We start from the raw sequence: 17,060 nt of genomic DNA, 5'->3' as shown, positions 1-17,060 counted from the left end.
TAAAAATTGTGGGATGAGAAGGATAAGGTAGTAAATTTCCATGTATAAAAGTAGAATAAAGCAAACATAAAGAACATTATGAAACGGACTACAACGGTGCTCATACTCCGTACCTCTTTCAATAACGAAGTGAAGTTGACAATCTTCTAGGACGGAACACGGAGGGAATGTGTCTCTTGCATGTTAGGAAAAGAGACAAGGCTTTGAGTAAGGCATAAGTATAGCACAAATCACAACCTTAAGCCATGTCTAATGTCTTAGATCAAAATTCACTGTTTATCCAAACCTTATCCTAAGCAATTTTATACACCATTCATTTTTAAAATGATTGATACCCCACTATTATTCATGCATTTAAACATAGTGTAAAAGTACGACTTCAAAACCAAACTTTCTGAAAATATGGACCCATAATCCTGCAAAAACAAGACTTTCCTTCATTCACCTTGCTTGCTAGTACACAACGAACTATTCATTATCGAAAATCGCGACAATATTTTTGCCGACAATTATGCATTTCTCCCACCTGAGAGTGTACACATCCACACAAAACCAACAGATAATACAACATACAAGCTCATCCACAACAAGTCTTGTTAGATTCATCTACATAAAACTAACAATGTAAGATTGAAATACAATTTGAGAGAAATGGTAGATACTGGGATAAAGATTTAGCATGAAAACCTTTGAGAGGCTTCGGCGAAATCAGAACTGACTCGATGAGGAATTAAAGAAAGAATGTACTTCAACTGATGAAAACCTAAGAAAAGAAAACTATCTATCAACTCCTATTTATTAATTAAAGTTTGTGCATATTTTATGTACCTAACATATGCACATGTATGTACCATTATCATCAACCCACCTCAACAGTTACCCAGATATCTCGTCAAGGCGACGATCCATGATTTCAGACACGGTTTCAATGAAACACTCTTCACTTGTGCCTGGGATCACGGAATCCAGAGCTTCTTGGATAATCTCCTCAATTGCGGACTCCCTGTTAATGTTCACCCTGCACATGATGCTTCCAATTTGATAAGGAGTTAACCCTAGCTCAACCCCTTTCTTCAACAGCATGGTGGAGATGCGAAGAGTGCGAGCACTTTCGATAGGTAGGTCCCATCCGTAAAATTTCAGGAGAGCGATGTCTTCCTCAGCATCCAAAGACCTAATGTACTCCACAGTTTCGGCGGAGTATGGTTGCTTAGCTTGAGGCCAGTAGAGCCATTCAAAAGTGCAGTCTTCAAACTGCATTAATCCCAGAAAGCATGGCATAAGACATATGACATATGTAATACAAAAATTGTCTCAACAAGAAACTCTAAAACAGAGATGTCTGGAAATTGGAACTATACGGTCCTAATTACACAAATAATGTTCAGATAACAAGTAACCAAATAGATTACCATTTTAACAAGCTGGATCTTATTAAAGGAAGAAATGATCTGAACTAATCCCAAACAATGATATATGAGGTGACCAACCAATTTCAATTCTAAACCTCTGGACAAAAGTTGATGATATGCTAATTCCTATTACTAAACTCAAGCAACTAAGACCAATTTCAGAGCTTTCATGCATCTTTGAAGTGTATCAAATTGTAGCTATGTTGCAATAAACCGAGGCACCAATATCCGTAACTAAACATGATAATCAGCTTCCAAATCAAGAAACTCTTAAAGCTGTCCTTGTTGGATCAACAAGTATCCAAGAGTAAAAAACACACAGCTAGAACTCATAGTGAATCAGTTTGCTTTCTGTAAATCAAAGATGTTCACTTCAAACAAAAAGTATGCCTAGAAGATACTTCAATTGATGCCAGTATTGCTTAAAGCTTAAGATCACAAAGAAATTGCAGACAACTTGATGAATAAAATATAACCCAGATTCCCAACAAGTTAAAAAAAATTGCATTCACTTCCAAGCAGTATTCATGACAGTAAGCATAGAAGCTAACACACATTATAGCACATACGAACTGATCAAGCTTTAACCATAAGGAGGAAACACCACTTACATAATCTGGCAAGCAGTATCCATGATCGATAGGAATCAAGACAGTTTGACCCGTCTCATTGTTCTTTCTAAACAATATATTCCCAGCATGTCTATCTGCATTAGCCAATCTTATGTCAAGCACAGAAATTTTGTGCACCTCCCCCACAGGAAAAGAACCAGGGCCGATATCCTCACAGCTTCCATCGTTTTTCACGAATTTCTGCAAGGATCCTATCTTAGGGGTTATGCCACCAGGATGATTGAATCCCCTATGCAAGCATTTCACCAAACCTGTAGGAGGAACCCCAGCAAACCCCGAAACCTCTCCTGTGGTTTCACGTCTCCCATTCAACGGATGATCCAAGAGGTAAGCCGCTACTTCCCTAAACGCTCCTTGCCCAACTTTGGTACCCCTTTTCAACCCTTCACCATCAAGGGTCAAAGGTAATCCATGGGGGTTGTTCTTCGCCTTTGGCTCCTCATCCATAGGCTTAAACACAGATACATACTCTAACCCAGTTGAATCTTGCATAAGGTAAGCCCCACCAGAGCCTTCAGATGACCTAATTGGAGTACTCCCATTATCTAACCCTTCATAAGTCATCTCCATCACATCCAGTATTTCTGATGGTATTTCAGCTTCTGGATTGACAAACACAGGCTCCAAGAGGAAGTCTTTTTCACACAGGTTACTCGGCAGAGTTGACACTAATACTGATTCCACAGATTTGACATTGTAATCTCGCTTACTACTACCCAACTCTGGTGCTTCCACAGATAACTCATCAAGGTTCTTCGCAACACGCTTTGTCCTAATCTTAGCAGATTTCCTCACAAACAAATGAATCACAGCATCATTCTGCTTGCAAATGTCATCAACTAACTGCTGATCTTTGAGTAGCTCACCTTCATAAACAAGCTCTTGATCCTCCTCTTCAACTAACCATTTCGCCCTCTTAGCTATCTGCCTCTTAACATACTCAAAATCCCTGTGTCGCCCAACATCAAAAGTCCACTCCTTCCCACACGATGTCTTAACATTAACAGTTTGGAGGTCTGAAACCCTAAGCACTAAGTGAAGGACATTGCCATTAGCAACTCCATAATCGCGAACCAATGAATCACTCCGAGATAATTCCCTCCCTCCACAAACTAATTTCTGAGTTTTCACAACAAAGCCTTTGAAGCTTTGAATCCTCAATTTCACAGACTCAATTGAGTCCGATTCGAAAACTCGTAATGGTATCATATTCCCAGAAACACTCAAGAAAACCATTATAGATTCATCCAAGTTCAAATCTAGCGCATTGTGGAAAAATCGTGGGGAAATCAAAGGCTCTTCCGCCCTAATTCTACTAACCGCAAGTCCAGCCGACGACATTTTTCTTCTTCCTAGTTATGAAATTCAATTGAATTCCAAGAATCTAAACTATATTTACAAAAACTAAAAAAATTAACCTAAACGAAAATAAATTAGACTACAGTATCATAACCCTCACAACCTTCTGTATCTACAGATTATATGAACAGAGATACAAACAACGGAGAGAAACACACTTACAGAATCAACGTCACAGCATCTGTAAGCACGAAATTGATTCCAATTAGGGTTTTTTTTTCTTTTTTTTGGGGGGAAAACCCAAACTTGGAATTAAAAAAAGACAGAAATCAGAGAAATGATTCAAAGTAAGAGGAATCAAAGATGAAGAAAGTGCAATAAATCGAAGAATTCTCAATAAAAAGCAGCGATTAGTTTGAGAAAGTGCGAGGAAGAAGACGAAGGTAGAGGAGAAAAATGAAATACAGAAATTTGGGGTGGGTGGGTTGAGAAGGATACGTCAGTGCTGAGAAGGATGATATATACGCGTACATAAATTAAAATCGTAACGTTGACACTTTTTATAAATTGAAATTATTAATTTGAATAATTAGTGGCTGTTTTAGGAATACTGTGGGGAGGACACGTTAATGGGGAGCTCTGATTGGTTCAAGCTGGAGGAGCCACGGCATTTTTGGGGAAAATGAGGTTTTCTTTGTTTTTTTTTTAATACAAAAGAAAATAAAGGGGGGTGATATTGCATTATTTTGTCTTGGGCCATAAGAAAAGCTGGAAAGGTAAGAAATCATTATTGATTGAGATATTATTATGTAATTGTACTATAATCTTTAATTAATTTAACCGTCTTTGTAGGGAAATCAACTTGGTCTTTTTAAGATACAAGTTTACTTTTGTACAAATAAGTAAACTAGTTTTGATCTGGTTCAATGCATGGGCACGTATGTTAGTTTGGTTTTTGTTTGATAATTGTCCGTTGATGGTTGGTTTTAAAATGATTATACCGTTATACTTCATCTGTGATCTGTCTCTTTTTATTCTTTACGTTTGTTTTCATGCACGTGATTTGCAACTAATTAATGTTGATATAAATTTTTATTTTATTTAAACAATGCAAATTACGTTTATGGATAATGTTTTCGGTTTTATCCAAAATATGACTTGGGAATGCGTGAAAGATTTAATTCAACGAGAAAGTGTGAAAGGTGTAGTGTTCTAATGATTTTAATTAATCAAAATAACCACTTGCACGATTTTTGAAGAATATTAAGGATATTTATGATACAATATAAAATGAAAGATTCTAAATGTAAATATTAAAATGGGACACTAGAAACATAAAGCGTAAAAATTAAAAGGGGCAGAGGGAGTACTAGCTAACTTGGGTAGGGGTAAATGTCAATTACCCAACCCGACGAAAAAACTGACCTCAAAATTCAGCATAATATCTTTCTAAAATTCTTATTTTGTGATCTTAAGTGCTAAATTTACCCAAATTCGACTCAACTCGAGGCAAAATAATCCAAGGCTATTATCTAACGTACATAATTCTCTCTTTTATCGGCCAATATATTATTTTACACTGAGTAGTCCATGAACAGCCGTACAAATGTACAATTATACAATCTAGTGTGGATCTTCAACAATTTTTTTAAAAAAACAATCTAATGTTGAAGAACAATAATAAAAAGGACGGTAGACCCATTTTATTTTAAAAAAATATCAATTTTGTAACTTAAAAAGAACGGTAAGAAATGTTCTCCACCGGAATTTGTGGCACGTTGTGTAGTTTGTTACTTCCAAAGAAATGGACAAAAATATCCGAGTCACATTCAATTTCAAGACTAGAGGCCAACTTGGACACTTGCTACAGCAGGCCGGTATTATGTCCAACTTCACCACATTTGACCAAGTAAGTCAACATTTCGATGTTTCAACGTCAATTTTAGGTACTCCCAAAACTTTAAATAATCCCTTCCAAGAAGTTGCACAACTCAAATTTTCCACCACCACATAAACGGTGAGTCCTATCGTAACGCCTCTGCCGCACAAAAGACGAACGTGCACGTGCATGAACGCGCACGCGGCTGAAGCCTATCTGAAGGACTGGAAGATAACACTACGTGCAGAGTATATCTTAATTTTATCTAGGACAAAAAGATGGCTGATTATGTGATCATTTCTGCAATCAGGATCTGAAAATACTCGGATAAAATTACTCATTATGCTACTCTCTAATGATATACTAGTTCCGTGTACAATGGAAGCGTTATGTTCATGATCTGGAGAATGCTTTTCACAGTGTTAAATCATACTCCTCATAATATAATGCATCAGTGCAGCGCGCAAATCATCTGCAATCACAAAAGCTTTCCCCTAAGGAGTGAGTCTGGTTAGAATTACAACCTTACCCCTGCATGGCTCATTGCTGCATTTTCTTGAACTATCATCCACTAAAGTACTAAACGTAAACGCAGCTTCTTGCACCTTTGGGATCAAGGTTCTTGTCAAAAGAAAGACCTCGTGTCCACTTCTCTCCTCATGCAGTTTCTTGTCTTTGTAAGCATTCGGCTTCTTTGTTCACCACAAAGCTCGGAAAAGCAAGGTTAATGTCCCTAAAAACAAGTATGGTAGCGTTGAAGTGTGAGTGTGCAATATATGGGTTGAAATCCTGATAAGTTACAGTTGCTAAAGAGATTTCGAAAGAACATATCAACCCAAATTCTAAAGTAATACGAAGTACCTAGTAACTCACATTAGGTAAGGAAGAGTCATGTTTGTTAGCAGTTTGGGATTTTTGGCTACATATTCTTCCCACTCTTCCATGTCGATTTTACCGTCACCTTTCAAATCTGTTTCCGTGAATGTCTGCACATAGAAACATGTTTACCAAACTCGACCAATATGCATCCACAGAAACGTAAACAAGCAGAAAGAAGAATTTATAATTTCATACCTTATCCACAATGGCTTCTATGTTATCATTTGAGAGATGTAAGTCTGATTCATTCAGAAGCGCCACCACCATTTCCTTCAACTATACAAATGAAAGTCTAGAATTACTATAACTTCACTGAAATTTTTCTTAAAGACAAAACAAAGCCTCTTAACAATATTAGTTTCACTCACAGTCAACAACAAAAAACTCAGGACAAACCTTAAAGACATTAGATTGAACAATATTAGTTTCACTCACACAGTCCCACCTAAACTGCTACTCTTAACCAAAACATTAGACTGCTGCTATTCACGAATGAGCAACTGTGACTCAGCTCACACGCCCTATCTCCGAACCTTTTATGTTCGGTTTAGAAAAGTTAATACAGCCTAATAATATCTGAAGATTTTGCTGGGTTTTCTGCAGCTAATAAGTGTTCATGTGCTCATACTGCAGCTTTGAGTCATCTGGTGTATGGGGCATGGGTTTTCAACCTTTCACCAGTCACCACGGATTAGGGCGGACTTTTTCCCTTTTTTTTTGGGTGCAAATAAGCCATAAGAGCAATATATTATAAATGGGAGCGGAGGGGTTCGAACCTGAGACCTATTGTACACATACCATAAGTCATAACCACTAATCCAAGACCTCATTGATCCCTTCTTTCTTTATGAAAGGGGAGCATGAAAGTGTTTTTATACGTGATGTTAGACTAAAGGTGTTACAGCTTTTGTTCTTTGTGCAAAAAGAAAACAAAACCACGGCTCAGATACCACTAGCACAAGGGTAAGGCGACATACATTTGATGCATGAATGTTATGGTGTTTAGGAAATATATAAAAATGCCTTTTATGCTTACCTCTTCACGCTCAATATAGCCAGTTCCCCTCAGGTCATACAACCGAAATGCATCTGTCAGAAAAATCTACATTAGCAGGAAACAATTGGCAAAACAAGTTATTGAGCTATCTAGGAGCTGCAGGCTTCAATGTAGATTAGGTATTGCTTTATTACTTACACTCCAATTTATCTGTTTCAGGAGTTCTAGGGTGAAAGACACTCAATGATCGAACGAACTCTCCAAATTCAATGAGGCCATTGTTGTTGACGTCAAAGAGATCAAACATCTGCAAGTATGCAGCTAAGTTAGTAGGAAGTCCAGAAAAGAAGAAATAAAATGAACCAAAAAAGAAACAAGCATGATTTCTGGGGTGGACTTCATCTCCAAACGCATTCCATATTCTACAAAAATCATTTTTGACTCTAATCTCTTCAACTTATTCTTATTGCTTATCAGATCGAACCAGAAAAATCAGACTTGAACATGTAAAATTCAGACCAGACCAGAAAAAGCAAAAAACACTCACAGAAAACATTCAAACCAAACCATATCAGACTAGGTAATCAGACTAGACCAGTAACTAGAAAGATCAGACCAGAGGTGAAGAGTACAGATAAATCATAAGATTAGGAAGTGCATATAGCAAAAACACTAGTGAATCAGTAACCAGTCAGCATATAACAAAAAATAACACTGGTGAATCCGCAATCATTTAGCATATACAAGGCCCTAGTGTTAAAATCTATCGTATCATTTCAACTTGCCAAAGTCTAACCGCGACACCCAACAATAAAAACATACACTGTAAAGTCTGTAATCTCCATGGGATAGTCCCATTATCCAAATTAATAAAAATACAGTTGTCCAGTTTTCTGAGCCCTAAGGTATTTTGTTTTACTTAAATGCTGCTCGAATTAGCATGAAAGGCAAAAAGCTTTTTTATGAATAAAACGAAGTAAAAAGAACAGCTGCTTAAGATTTGAATACAATACAATTTTTCGATCAATGAGGTCAATTGATCACCTATCATAATGTGATCATGTAATAGGTATTAACTTCTCTTTTATGTGTCGAGATTAATTGCAGTAATGAAATATCAACTTCTTACACGAAAAATGGAACATGAGCATTTAACAAGTAACAACTAAAAGAAATACATACTCTGTCCAGGAAAAGGCTTTTCTTCTTACTATTCTTGAATAATGCAAGTTGAAGTTCCTCCTGATCATCATAATCGTATCAAAAAAGAAAAACATAAATACAGATATTCAAGAGGTATAATCATCCTACATTTGGTACCAGATAAAAGAGATTTAAGTATTAATTAAAGAAGATTATGTACCTTCTGAATAAAACCATCTTTTATAACAGAATTGCTAACTCTGTTGAATAAATCAAATAAAATCTCCACTTCATCTTCAGTAACTGCAACACAAATAAAAGGGATAACCCACCAACCATTCCATCAACTACCATATTAAAAAATCAAAATCACATTTTCCCTATCACAATTATATTAGGAACTTTTGTCACATATCACTTCATAAACCAATATCAAAATACTAAACTCTTCTATTCAATTTATTTTGTCTTAGCTGAACTTGTGTTAACTTATCTCCACTTGTTGTACTCCGTATACAGTATACCTATCTGAATTTATCGGAGCTTATTTTGTTTGAAAATTGTTAAGCTTGTTATTTTGTCTGAACTATATTATATGATCCTACTTTAATATTTTGTCTTAACTATATTATATGATCCTATTTTAATATTTTGTCTAAACTTATCTTGTCATAACTTATTTTGTTTGAATTAAATTGATAACACCCTTAATAAGACCATCTTTTTGTCTGTCACACACTCACACAGTGACAATCTTTGTGGTTGTTTGGTTGAACATAAGAAGAGATTGAAAGAAAAAATGGTTGTTTGGTTGATCATGCGTGATAACTAAGTACAAGAAGTTTCACTTGCCTAGAACTCAAGAAAGGGCCGGCTGGGTAAGCAACTTCCTCCATTCGCGGGAAATAGAACTTCCCTTCCCATGCCTTTTTATGTCAGCCAACAAGCACATAATAACAAAATTTTGCTGTGATTCATTCATTCATTCATTCTCAGATTCAGTAATGAAGCTTTCAAAGTAACATAAATCTCATAAGGTCATTTGGGATCTCTTAATTTTAAAAACAGACATTTAAAACCACAACATCAGCATGTTTCAGGGAAATTTGTCAATTCAATATTATTGCGACAATTTAAAGAAACGGAGGGAGTAATAATTACGAAATAAATAAATAAAAGGGAGAGAGATTGGAAAAACTCACAGACAGTATCAGCAGCAAGGCGAGAGAAATTATCAGAAGCAGGCAATTTCACAGCATCTTTGGAATTCTCACACCCCATTTCAAAACAACAACGATCCCAATTCCTTAAAACCCTTCAAATTAAAGCTAATTCTTTCAGCTTTCTGGCACACAACCCTCAGAAGAAAAATGTGAAGCAAAGTTACAGCTACCCAATTTATATTTCAAACTTATAAAGGTCGAGAAAAAAAGAAAAAGGGGTTCAGCAGATGAAGTGGAGAGAGATTGAAAAGCGCCTCAAAGTGTGCCCACTTATGATTAATCAAACCAAATTTGTTAAATTGATAGCGATATAAACAGACAGACAGCTAAAACTGTTGGTAGCTAAAAAAGTTGACTTTTTTACTTTTTAGTTGTCTCGCATGAAAATCTCGAGGTTGAAGAAGGAAACTTGGAGAAGTACAGAGCGTTCTAAACACGAAATCACTTGTCATCTCATCTCATGTCTTATTATAAAAATCCGTATTATTTACTCATCAAGCATGGTCTAACAGTTAAGTAAACATGACATGACACGTTCTGATACAAGACTAATTGTAACTAAATCTTTGGATACTCCGAGTATTATCTTAATCACGTGGCCTGTCCGTGCAAGTTTTGATAAGTAAAACAAGTTTTTGTTAGGTAAATAAATCAACGGAACTGGAATATATGATTTTGATAACAAACACTTGAGCTCATTGACTAGATCAATTAGTATTCAAATTACAAAAGCAGCAGCATCTCAACGGTTTAATTGAGACGACCTGCTTTCAAAAAAAACGTAAACTACTGAGTATTACAAATGTTCAGGAAGCGTCAAATGTAACCACAGCTTCCTCATATCTCCAATGGTACTTGCACGAGTACTTGGGAAGTTGATCGATTTGTAATGAATAATGTTACATCCAGACTCGTCTAACAACCAGAAAACAGCAAACCAAGGACGTGGATTTTGATCAGAAGCAACGGCAGCAAATTATATTGCAATCATACAACCTTGACAGCAAAAACAAGCCACTGCAATCCCGAGCAGAGCTCCTGCAAAGACCTGTGATGGAGTGTGCCCAAGAAGTTCTTTAAGCTTCCTTTCGCTGATTGGATGCCCTTGAAATAAGTCCTCGATGATCTTATTCAGAACCTAGACAAATAATCCCGCACAGAACAAAAATGATGGTTATTTTACATAATTTAACTGAGGTAACAAAATACAGGACTTGCTTGCTGCAAATCTGTAAGGGAGAAGGGGTTTTACGAACCAACAAGACAGAACATGTTTTAACAGGACTTGCTTGCTGCAAATCTAGAAGGGAGAAGGGGTTTTACAAACCATTACCATTTCACTATAAGCTAGTTTAACAATTTCATTTGGGTTTGCCATACATAGTTACATACTCCGTACACCATAAAGGTCAACTAGGTACTCTGTAAATCACAGATGATTTCAAGATCTCCATTCAATGTGCCTAACATATACGTCGTAATACATTCTGTACAAGTCTTAACTAATGGAAGTATAGAACATATGTAGGACTGTAGGGTAATGGGTGATAACCACGAACCCCCACCTCATAGATGAAAATTAAAGTGGTCAGCCTCACATTAATCAACCCTTTGAAATCTTCACACCACTTTCTAAACAAAAAAGAGCTCATACGGGACAAATTGTGGGACATGGGCTATGTAGCCTATGTTCCTATGTTCCTATCTCCTAAACGAACACTTAGCATAATCATCAAATTCAAAAATCTTGCCACCAAGTAGCATTCGTGATGCAATTGTCAACACACTCTTGGTTTCGTGACCTTTGGGGTCAGTAGGTCAGAGCATATAGTAGTACTAGCCCGGGTCAAATTCGATACCATATGGATATGGATCAACTGAGGTAAAAGAGGCTAATGAGGCAACTGAACTTTCTTAACCTGTGAGCTAGCCTCACTTTTCCAAAGAAATGAAGGTAAAATGCACTCCACAACTACAAATGTGATGTAAATAATGCAATCATATAAGTATAATGAGGTCTTGGGGCATGTCAATGGTACAGATCAACAAGACAACAACATTAAAACATTGAGGATTAGAGGCAGCACCATTAAAATGTTAAGACAAATCACAGCAAAGGGAGTACAAAATCCGCTCACCAATACAGCTTTGAACAAATAAAATCCAACAACAATGAGAAAGATGGGAATTAAATGCAAGTTTGGTAGAGGAATGTCATGTTTTTCATTATGGAATTTCATTGATATTCAGCTTAATGATATATGTCACATCCCTGTTGACAGGAACTAATCGAATCTTAATTATGAGAGGCTAAGTCAATTTCACAACTAACTCATACATCCACACCCAATATGATGTTAAGGAACTGGATTTAAAGACACTTTCCTACCAATTTAATTTCAAAAATGTTTGCACTTTTCATAAATCATTGATACATACTTTTTCCTATTCCTGGTCTACTATTATTGCTCCAATAAACCCAATATGGATCCCACCAATCAACAATGAAAGGTCCTAAACTAGCAGAGACATGAGTAATTTTGAATCAAAGTTGCAAAAAGGTCAATATTTATTTATGGATAAGGCAATTGAGAATTGTGAATACCTCAGCTTGCATGCCAGCATGTCTCCTGACACCAGTAGCATCATACATAACAATAAGGCTAAAACCCAAACAAATTGGGAACAATGCATCAGCAACACCATGACAAAGTGCCACTGAAGTAGTTATAGCAGTGCACAAAGCCGAGTGAGAAGATGGCATTCCACCCGAAGAACAGAACATCCTCAAATTCCATCTCCTTTCTACACAGAAATCCAACAATACCTTGATCGATTGAGCCAAAAAACATGCCAATAATCCACTCATAAACGTCGGGTTCGCCGCCAATGTCGCGACGATGGGGCTAAATCGGTCCCTAGCCGTCGATTGCACGGTTAATAGAGCCATTCCAACACCCCCATTGTGCAAAAATTGTGACTTTGTGTTAGCTCCACCGGTAATTTCATCAATTACTACTGGGTCTTTTAAGAAAGAACCCCAATTAAATTTTGCTGTTTTCGCGGTGAAATTCTTTACACTTTGCAAAACTGGAACCAATAATGAAAAGGGATTTAAAGGTTCATTGATTGGAAGTTTACATGATACACAAATTGCTCTTTTAGGGGGTTTTGGTTTTGCCCTGAAAAATGATGAGGAAAATAAGGAAATTGCTCTTTGATATGGGTTGTTTTTGGGATTAAAAATCTTTTGATTAAAAGATGGGGATGAAAAGGGTTTAATTGCTGCAGATTTCATGAGTGAAAACTGCAAAATCTTCAGTATTTTATACAAAAATTTCCTGGGTTTTTACCAAGTTTGAGAGTTGATCGACAAGAAGTGAAAACGAGAGGTTGTGAGTGGGAGAACAAACAGAACAAGTGTGAGGATCAGAATTGAGCAAATTTGTACTACTCCCGAATTGCTTAGAATTTGAGGAGTTTTGAACCATGAATATATGTTTTGTGAAACATGGAATCAGTTTTTGCACCATGTGAGTTTAGGAATATGCCATATGGCCTGTTTAGAGTAAAAGAATTGAAAAGGCCTACGTCTAAGTCTAAGTCCAAGTTCAAGTTCTAGATATTGGTAGTATGTCCAAGTATGTAGGGGCTTTTGCTATGGGCTTCACCTCTCCCACTCAAGTTCTAGTTGTATGATACTTTGATACGTAATAGAGCGGTCAAAAGTGACATGAGCCGAGAAACCGACCGAAATCAACCAACATCCGAACCGAATATATTCGCTAATCGCTATATAGGAATCTCAAAACGGACCTAACCCAAATCAATGTTAACCCAAAATTCGATTTAATCCGTTAATCCAAGATTCAAACCCGAAACGCTAGCAACCCGAGGAGACCCCATCCCGATTTGCATCCAGTAACTTTTAACCGGACTGAACCCGCATCCGATTGGGTAAAATCCGAAAACCAATCTTATCCGATTTGAACATGACACACAACGCCAGTAAATCGACCAAAATTGTACTCGAATCCAACATACACCCAAATCAAATTTGAATAGAACCATGTCAAACTGGTACAAAACCGTTTTATACCCGAACCAGTTCAAATTGAATCTAAGATTGACCTAAAAACCCAAGTAAAAAGATGAATGAGAAGTAATAGCGACAAGAAGCGTACGGAGTATGTGCGTTACTGCGTATAAATTGAAGCAAGGGATTTTCTTTTTTTTTCTTTTTTTTTTTTGGAGTTTATTAAAATTTAAAAGGGTGTTTTTTTTTTTTGTCTTTTTTTTTTTTAAAGTCATTAAACAATTTTGCATTTAGGGTTTTTTTTGTACTGCATTTAATACATAAAAGTTTGTGAATTGCCTCCAACACTTTTAGCAAAAAAAACCTAGTTCCGATGATATAAAGGTGAAGCAGTCAAGGGTTTATTCTTTTACTGAACACCCTAGTTTTGTGGCCGTTATATAAAAGATTTAGCTAGTTAAATATGTTGTCACAAATTCTGAATTTGGCAGAGAGAACAGAAATGGAGGAATTGATAGGAAACATGATTGAAGGATTGAACTCGGAAATCAAGCAATGCGAACATTCTGCATTCGTGAACAACACTTGCACATCTTGCAAAAAAACCATAAACGAGTGCGACAATCCCACCACCATACCACTCCACTACCTTCAACCCGAATTCTCCGTCACAGGCGAAACGATGACCCGCCTTCGGAACCGGAATTTCAACGACCTGATCAAACACAAGAAGCTCCACCTAGTTCTCGACCTGGATAACACGTTAATACACGCGTCAGACCTCGGACAAAAGCTTAAGGAAGATGATGATATATACGAGATTTTGTACGGTATGTATTTGATCAAGTTAAGGCCTGGAGTTCGTGATTTTCTGGAAAAAGCGAGCACCATGTTTGAGATATCGATTTGCACCATGGCTGATGAAGTCTACGCGGAGGCGGTGGCTAAATTGCTTAAATCGAACAAGGTGAGCGAAAACCTTAGGTTTTCGAGGGTGATATGTCATGAGCATTACACGAATTCGAATCGAAAGGGGCTTGATATTGAGTTGTCTCATGAACGGGTGGTTTTGATTGTGGATGATTGTGAAGAGGTTTGGGTGGATGAAAATAAGGCTAATTTAATCAAAATTAAACCTTATGTTTCTTTCAATCAAAAGTCGGATAATAATAATGATCAGGATCAGGATCAAGATCAAGAACTTGCTAGAGTTTTGGATGTTCTAAAGACAGTCCATTCTGTCTTTTATGATGACAATGAAGAGAATTATGCTTCTAAGGATGTAAGGCAAGTGCTTCAGAATGTCAGGCAAGCTTAATTAGTTGAGCAATAATATGGTGGTTTAGTAGGAGTCTAAGCTTCTTTCATTGTTTTTTTTGTTTCGTTTAATTCATCAATGATTATAATGTTCTCTTTGATCTGATTAAGAAATTGATAATTGCAAATTGCAACATGAATGTACACACAAACATGAAAAATATGCATGTGTAGCAACAAGAATCGACCAATTATGCCTAATGCCATGAGGTTTGATGTTCGATCCTTGTTACATGCTTTTTGGGTTGTCGCTTATTAGTGGTGACATGGCGTAATATGGAGGGAGTCTACGTGCCACATATACGTTTTCACAAACGCCTTTTAATATATTAGTATAGATGTGGCCACATAACACAAACTCCAAACAAATTAATGTCATCTTACATGATTTTAACAATTAACAGTCAAAATACAATTCGAATTCTCAGTTAATTCCTCTGTTAAAGAAAATGCCTTTCAAGAATGGCAACAGTTTTCTCCCTTGCACTGCACAAATTGAAATATCAAACAGACTTTTATTCTGTCTTCCTATAAAATTATGGACTTTTTGTCAGAAATAATATGAACTGCAACAGCAAAATAGAATTGATCTCACAAACAAATGAATGCGTAAAGACGGTTCTTATCATACATAAGTAGTTCCCATCATTGCATTGTGAGTTAGCTACCAACTGTTCTAGACATATGGAAAGAATCATGAATGAAATTATACATAAAATATTTTTTTGGAGAATATTCTCAGATCGTTCGTCAGTTGAATGTTTAGTAATGTTTACATAAGCAGTTCAGCAGTTGCCTCCAAATTGTGTTTATATTTGGCCTTCAATTTAGATACTTATTCGAGGTCAGAGAAGTCTCTAGTCCCTACATGACTACGTTGGTCTTGAGAAAACTTCTAGAAAAGTGTTAAGTGTGTGTCTGCGTTAGCAGTCAAACCAGAAGTAGGAACTTCCTGGTAGGCTGGTAGCTGCCAACAGATTTTAGAAGTTTTAGTTAGTGTACGGGACCTACCCGCGTAAAGCTTATGTGCATAAAAGTCTTACCAGCATCTTTGATCCTTATCAGCACTCGTGTGATGTTGCCCACCAAGAAGTCAACAGGTCGTTATCTCGTGGGCAGAACCCATATGATCTGTACACCCGACCCACGCCTATATATATGGGCCTCATTTATTGTAAAAAGTACGTAATCCCAATCATTTCACCCAACCATAAACACATACTCTCTGTAATCTCTGACTTAGGCATCGGAGGGGGATCTCCTCGAATCACCTCCGAGGCTAGTTTACCAATATCATTTGTGCAGGACGATATCAGGAGAACATGATCACACAACCAGCAAGGCCTCTCCAATAGTTCTTAATCCACACCGGAACTGTTAGATTGAACGTTCATTGCATCATCGAGAAAGAACACATATGTGGAACAAGTCTAAGCAATGTACCTATATGTTTTGATCAACCAACTTCAGATCAACCATACCACGCAAAGAACAAGAAGAATAACCCAAGCAGTGGTCCAGGGTGATCTAGATGTACCCAACCTTGTTCCTAATTCACATCAATATTCAATACCATGCCTTCCCAACTCATTTAGTTGGAACTAAGAAGAGTGCAACATAAATTGATTACTCTGCATGTTCCGCAACTTCTATCTATGACTCTATACCTGGATAAGCTTATAAGAGCATCCTCAATGGTAAGCTAAGAGTATCTCCAATGGTTGTAGCTATAGAACTAGCTTGAAATTTATAAAAGTTTCAAGCTAATAGCTAGCTAGACCATTGGATTGAAAATACCAAATTAGCTTGGCCAAACAAATTGGCTTAAATAGGCTAATTTGCTTGACAACTAGCTCTCAAAATTGCCAAATAATTAATTGACAAGTGGACAAGTGAGACAAATTTAAATAACAAGCTAGTTGCTAGCCATTGGAGCACAAATTAGCTAAACAATAAAATATCTTAAAATCTTATGTGGCATAACAAGCTAATTGTCAAATTAGTTTACCATTGTAGATGCTCTAATTATTAAATTAGCTTGTCATGCCAACTAAGATCTTAAGCTAATTCATTTTCTAGCTAGTTTATGTCTCAATGGCAAGCTAATTTACCAAACTAGCTTGCTATTAAATTAGGTTCACTTTTCAATTAATCATTTAATTTAAAATTTATTGTAATTAAAACTTGCATTCCAATAGGGCAGATTTTCCCCAAGCAAATTAGCTTGTCCAAGTTAATTTGAT

General features: G+C 36.6%; 4 protein-coding genes across 5 annotated transcripts; 1 reads left to right on the top strand and 3 right to left on the bottom strand.

Annotated features, from left to right (window-relative positions):
- Nucleotides 1-475: 475 nt before the first annotated feature.
- On the bottom strand, nucleotides 476-3,871 carry LOC110786344 (phosphatidylinositol 4-kinase gamma 4). Its single transcript, XM_021990891.2, has 2 exons — nucleotides 2,024-3,871; nucleotides 476-1,254 (listed from the first exon to the last, which is right to left on the bottom strand). The coding sequence occupies exons 1-2, from the start codon at nucleotides 3,383-3,385 to the stop codon at nucleotides 877-879; spliced, it is 1,740 nt and encodes a 579-aa protein (XP_021846583.1). The 5' UTR covers nucleotides 3,386-3,871; the 3' UTR covers nucleotides 476-876.
- Nucleotides 3,872-5,269: 1,398 nt separating this feature from the next.
- LOC110786329 (calcineurin B-like protein 4) lies at nucleotides 5,270-9,890 on the bottom strand. 2 transcript variants are annotated; one of them, XM_021990876.2, is made up of 8 exons: nucleotides 9,444-9,890; nucleotides 8,462-8,544; nucleotides 8,281-8,340; nucleotides 7,297-7,405; nucleotides 7,138-7,190; nucleotides 6,297-6,377; nucleotides 6,096-6,208; nucleotides 5,270-5,955 (listed from the first exon to the last, which is right to left on the bottom strand). In XM_021990876.2, exons 1-8 carry the CDS (start codon nucleotides 9,520-9,522, stop codon nucleotides 5,880-5,882), a joined length of 654 nt encoding a protein of 217 aa, XP_021846568.1. In that variant the 5' UTR covers nucleotides 9,523-9,890; the 3' UTR covers nucleotides 5,270-5,879. The 2 variants fall into 2 exon arrangements, with proteins under 2 accessions (XP_021846568.1, XP_021846572.1); XM_021990880.2 differs by having other exon boundaries at nucleotides 6,084-6,208; nucleotides 9,444-9,883.
- A 217-nt stretch (nucleotides 9,891-10,107) lies between these two features.
- LOC110786321 (uncharacterized) lies at nucleotides 10,108-12,976 on the bottom strand. The gene is made up of 2 exons (XM_021990869.2): nucleotides 12,070-12,976; nucleotides 10,108-10,602 (listed from the first exon to the last, which is right to left on the bottom strand). Exons 1-2 carry the CDS (start codon nucleotides 12,760-12,762, stop codon nucleotides 10,441-10,443), a joined length of 855 nt encoding a protein of 284 aa, XP_021846561.1. The 5' UTR covers nucleotides 12,763-12,976; the 3' UTR covers nucleotides 10,108-10,440.
- Nucleotides 12,977-13,702: 726 nt separating this feature from the next.
- LOC110784726 (RNA polymerase II C-terminal domain phosphatase-like 4) lies at nucleotides 13,703-14,972 on the top strand. Its single transcript, XM_021989179.2, has one exon. It carries the CDS (start codon nucleotides 13,964-13,966, stop codon nucleotides 14,816-14,818), a length of 855 nt encoding a protein of 284 aa, XP_021844871.1. The 5' UTR covers nucleotides 13,703-13,963; the 3' UTR covers nucleotides 14,819-14,972.
- Nucleotides 14,973-17,060: the final 2,088 nt, after the last annotated feature.

This window comes from Spinacia oleracea, chromosome 2, assembly GCF_020520425.1.
Source record: "Spinacia oleracea cultivar Varoflay chromosome 2, BTI_SOV_V1, whole genome shotgun sequence".
Taxonomy (NCBI): domain Eukaryota; kingdom Viridiplantae; phylum Streptophyta; class Magnoliopsida; order Caryophyllales; family Amaranthaceae; genus Spinacia; species Spinacia oleracea.
This window is presented reverse-complemented; position numbering and strand designations above follow the sequence as displayed.

What these genes read in the sequence shown, in the direction of transcription:
- LOC110786344 (XM_021990891.2), bottom strand. Translation starts at nt 3,385, where the DNA reads ATGTCGTCGGCTGGACTTGCGGTTAGTAGAATTAGGGCGGAAGAGCCT. An exon ending in GATACTGCTTGCCAGATTAT is followed by an intron (nt 1,255 to 2,023) that starts GTAAGTGGTGTT and finishes GGATTAATGCAG; the next exon opens with TTTGAAGACTGCACTTTTGA.
- LOC110786329 (XM_021990876.2), bottom strand. Translation starts at nt 9,522, where the DNA reads ATGGGGTGTGAGAATTCCAAAGATGCTGTGAAATTGCCTGCTTCTGAT. An exon ending in TGAAACAGATAAATTGGAGT is followed by an intron (nt 7,191 to 7,296) that starts GTAAGTAATAAA and finishes TTTTTCTGACAG; the next exon opens with ATGCATTTCGGTTGTATGAC. An exon ending in ATGACTCTTCCTTACCTAAT is followed by an intron (nt 5,956 to 6,095) that starts GTGAGTTACTAG and finishes ACTTGTTTTTAG; the next exon opens with GGACATTAACCTTGCTTTTC.
- LOC110786321 (XM_021990869.2), bottom strand. Translation starts at nt 12,762, where the DNA reads ATGAAATCTGCAGCAATTAAACCCTTTTCATCCCCATCTTTTAATCAA. An exon ending in ATGCTGGCATGCAAGCTGAG is followed by an intron (nt 10,603 to 12,069) that starts GTATTCACAATT and finishes TTATTTGTCTAG; the next exon opens with GTTCTGAATAAGATCATCGA.
- LOC110784726 (XM_021989179.2), top strand. Translation starts at nt 13,964, where the DNA reads ATGTTGTCACAAATTCTGAATTTGGCAGAGAGAACAGAAATGGAGGAA.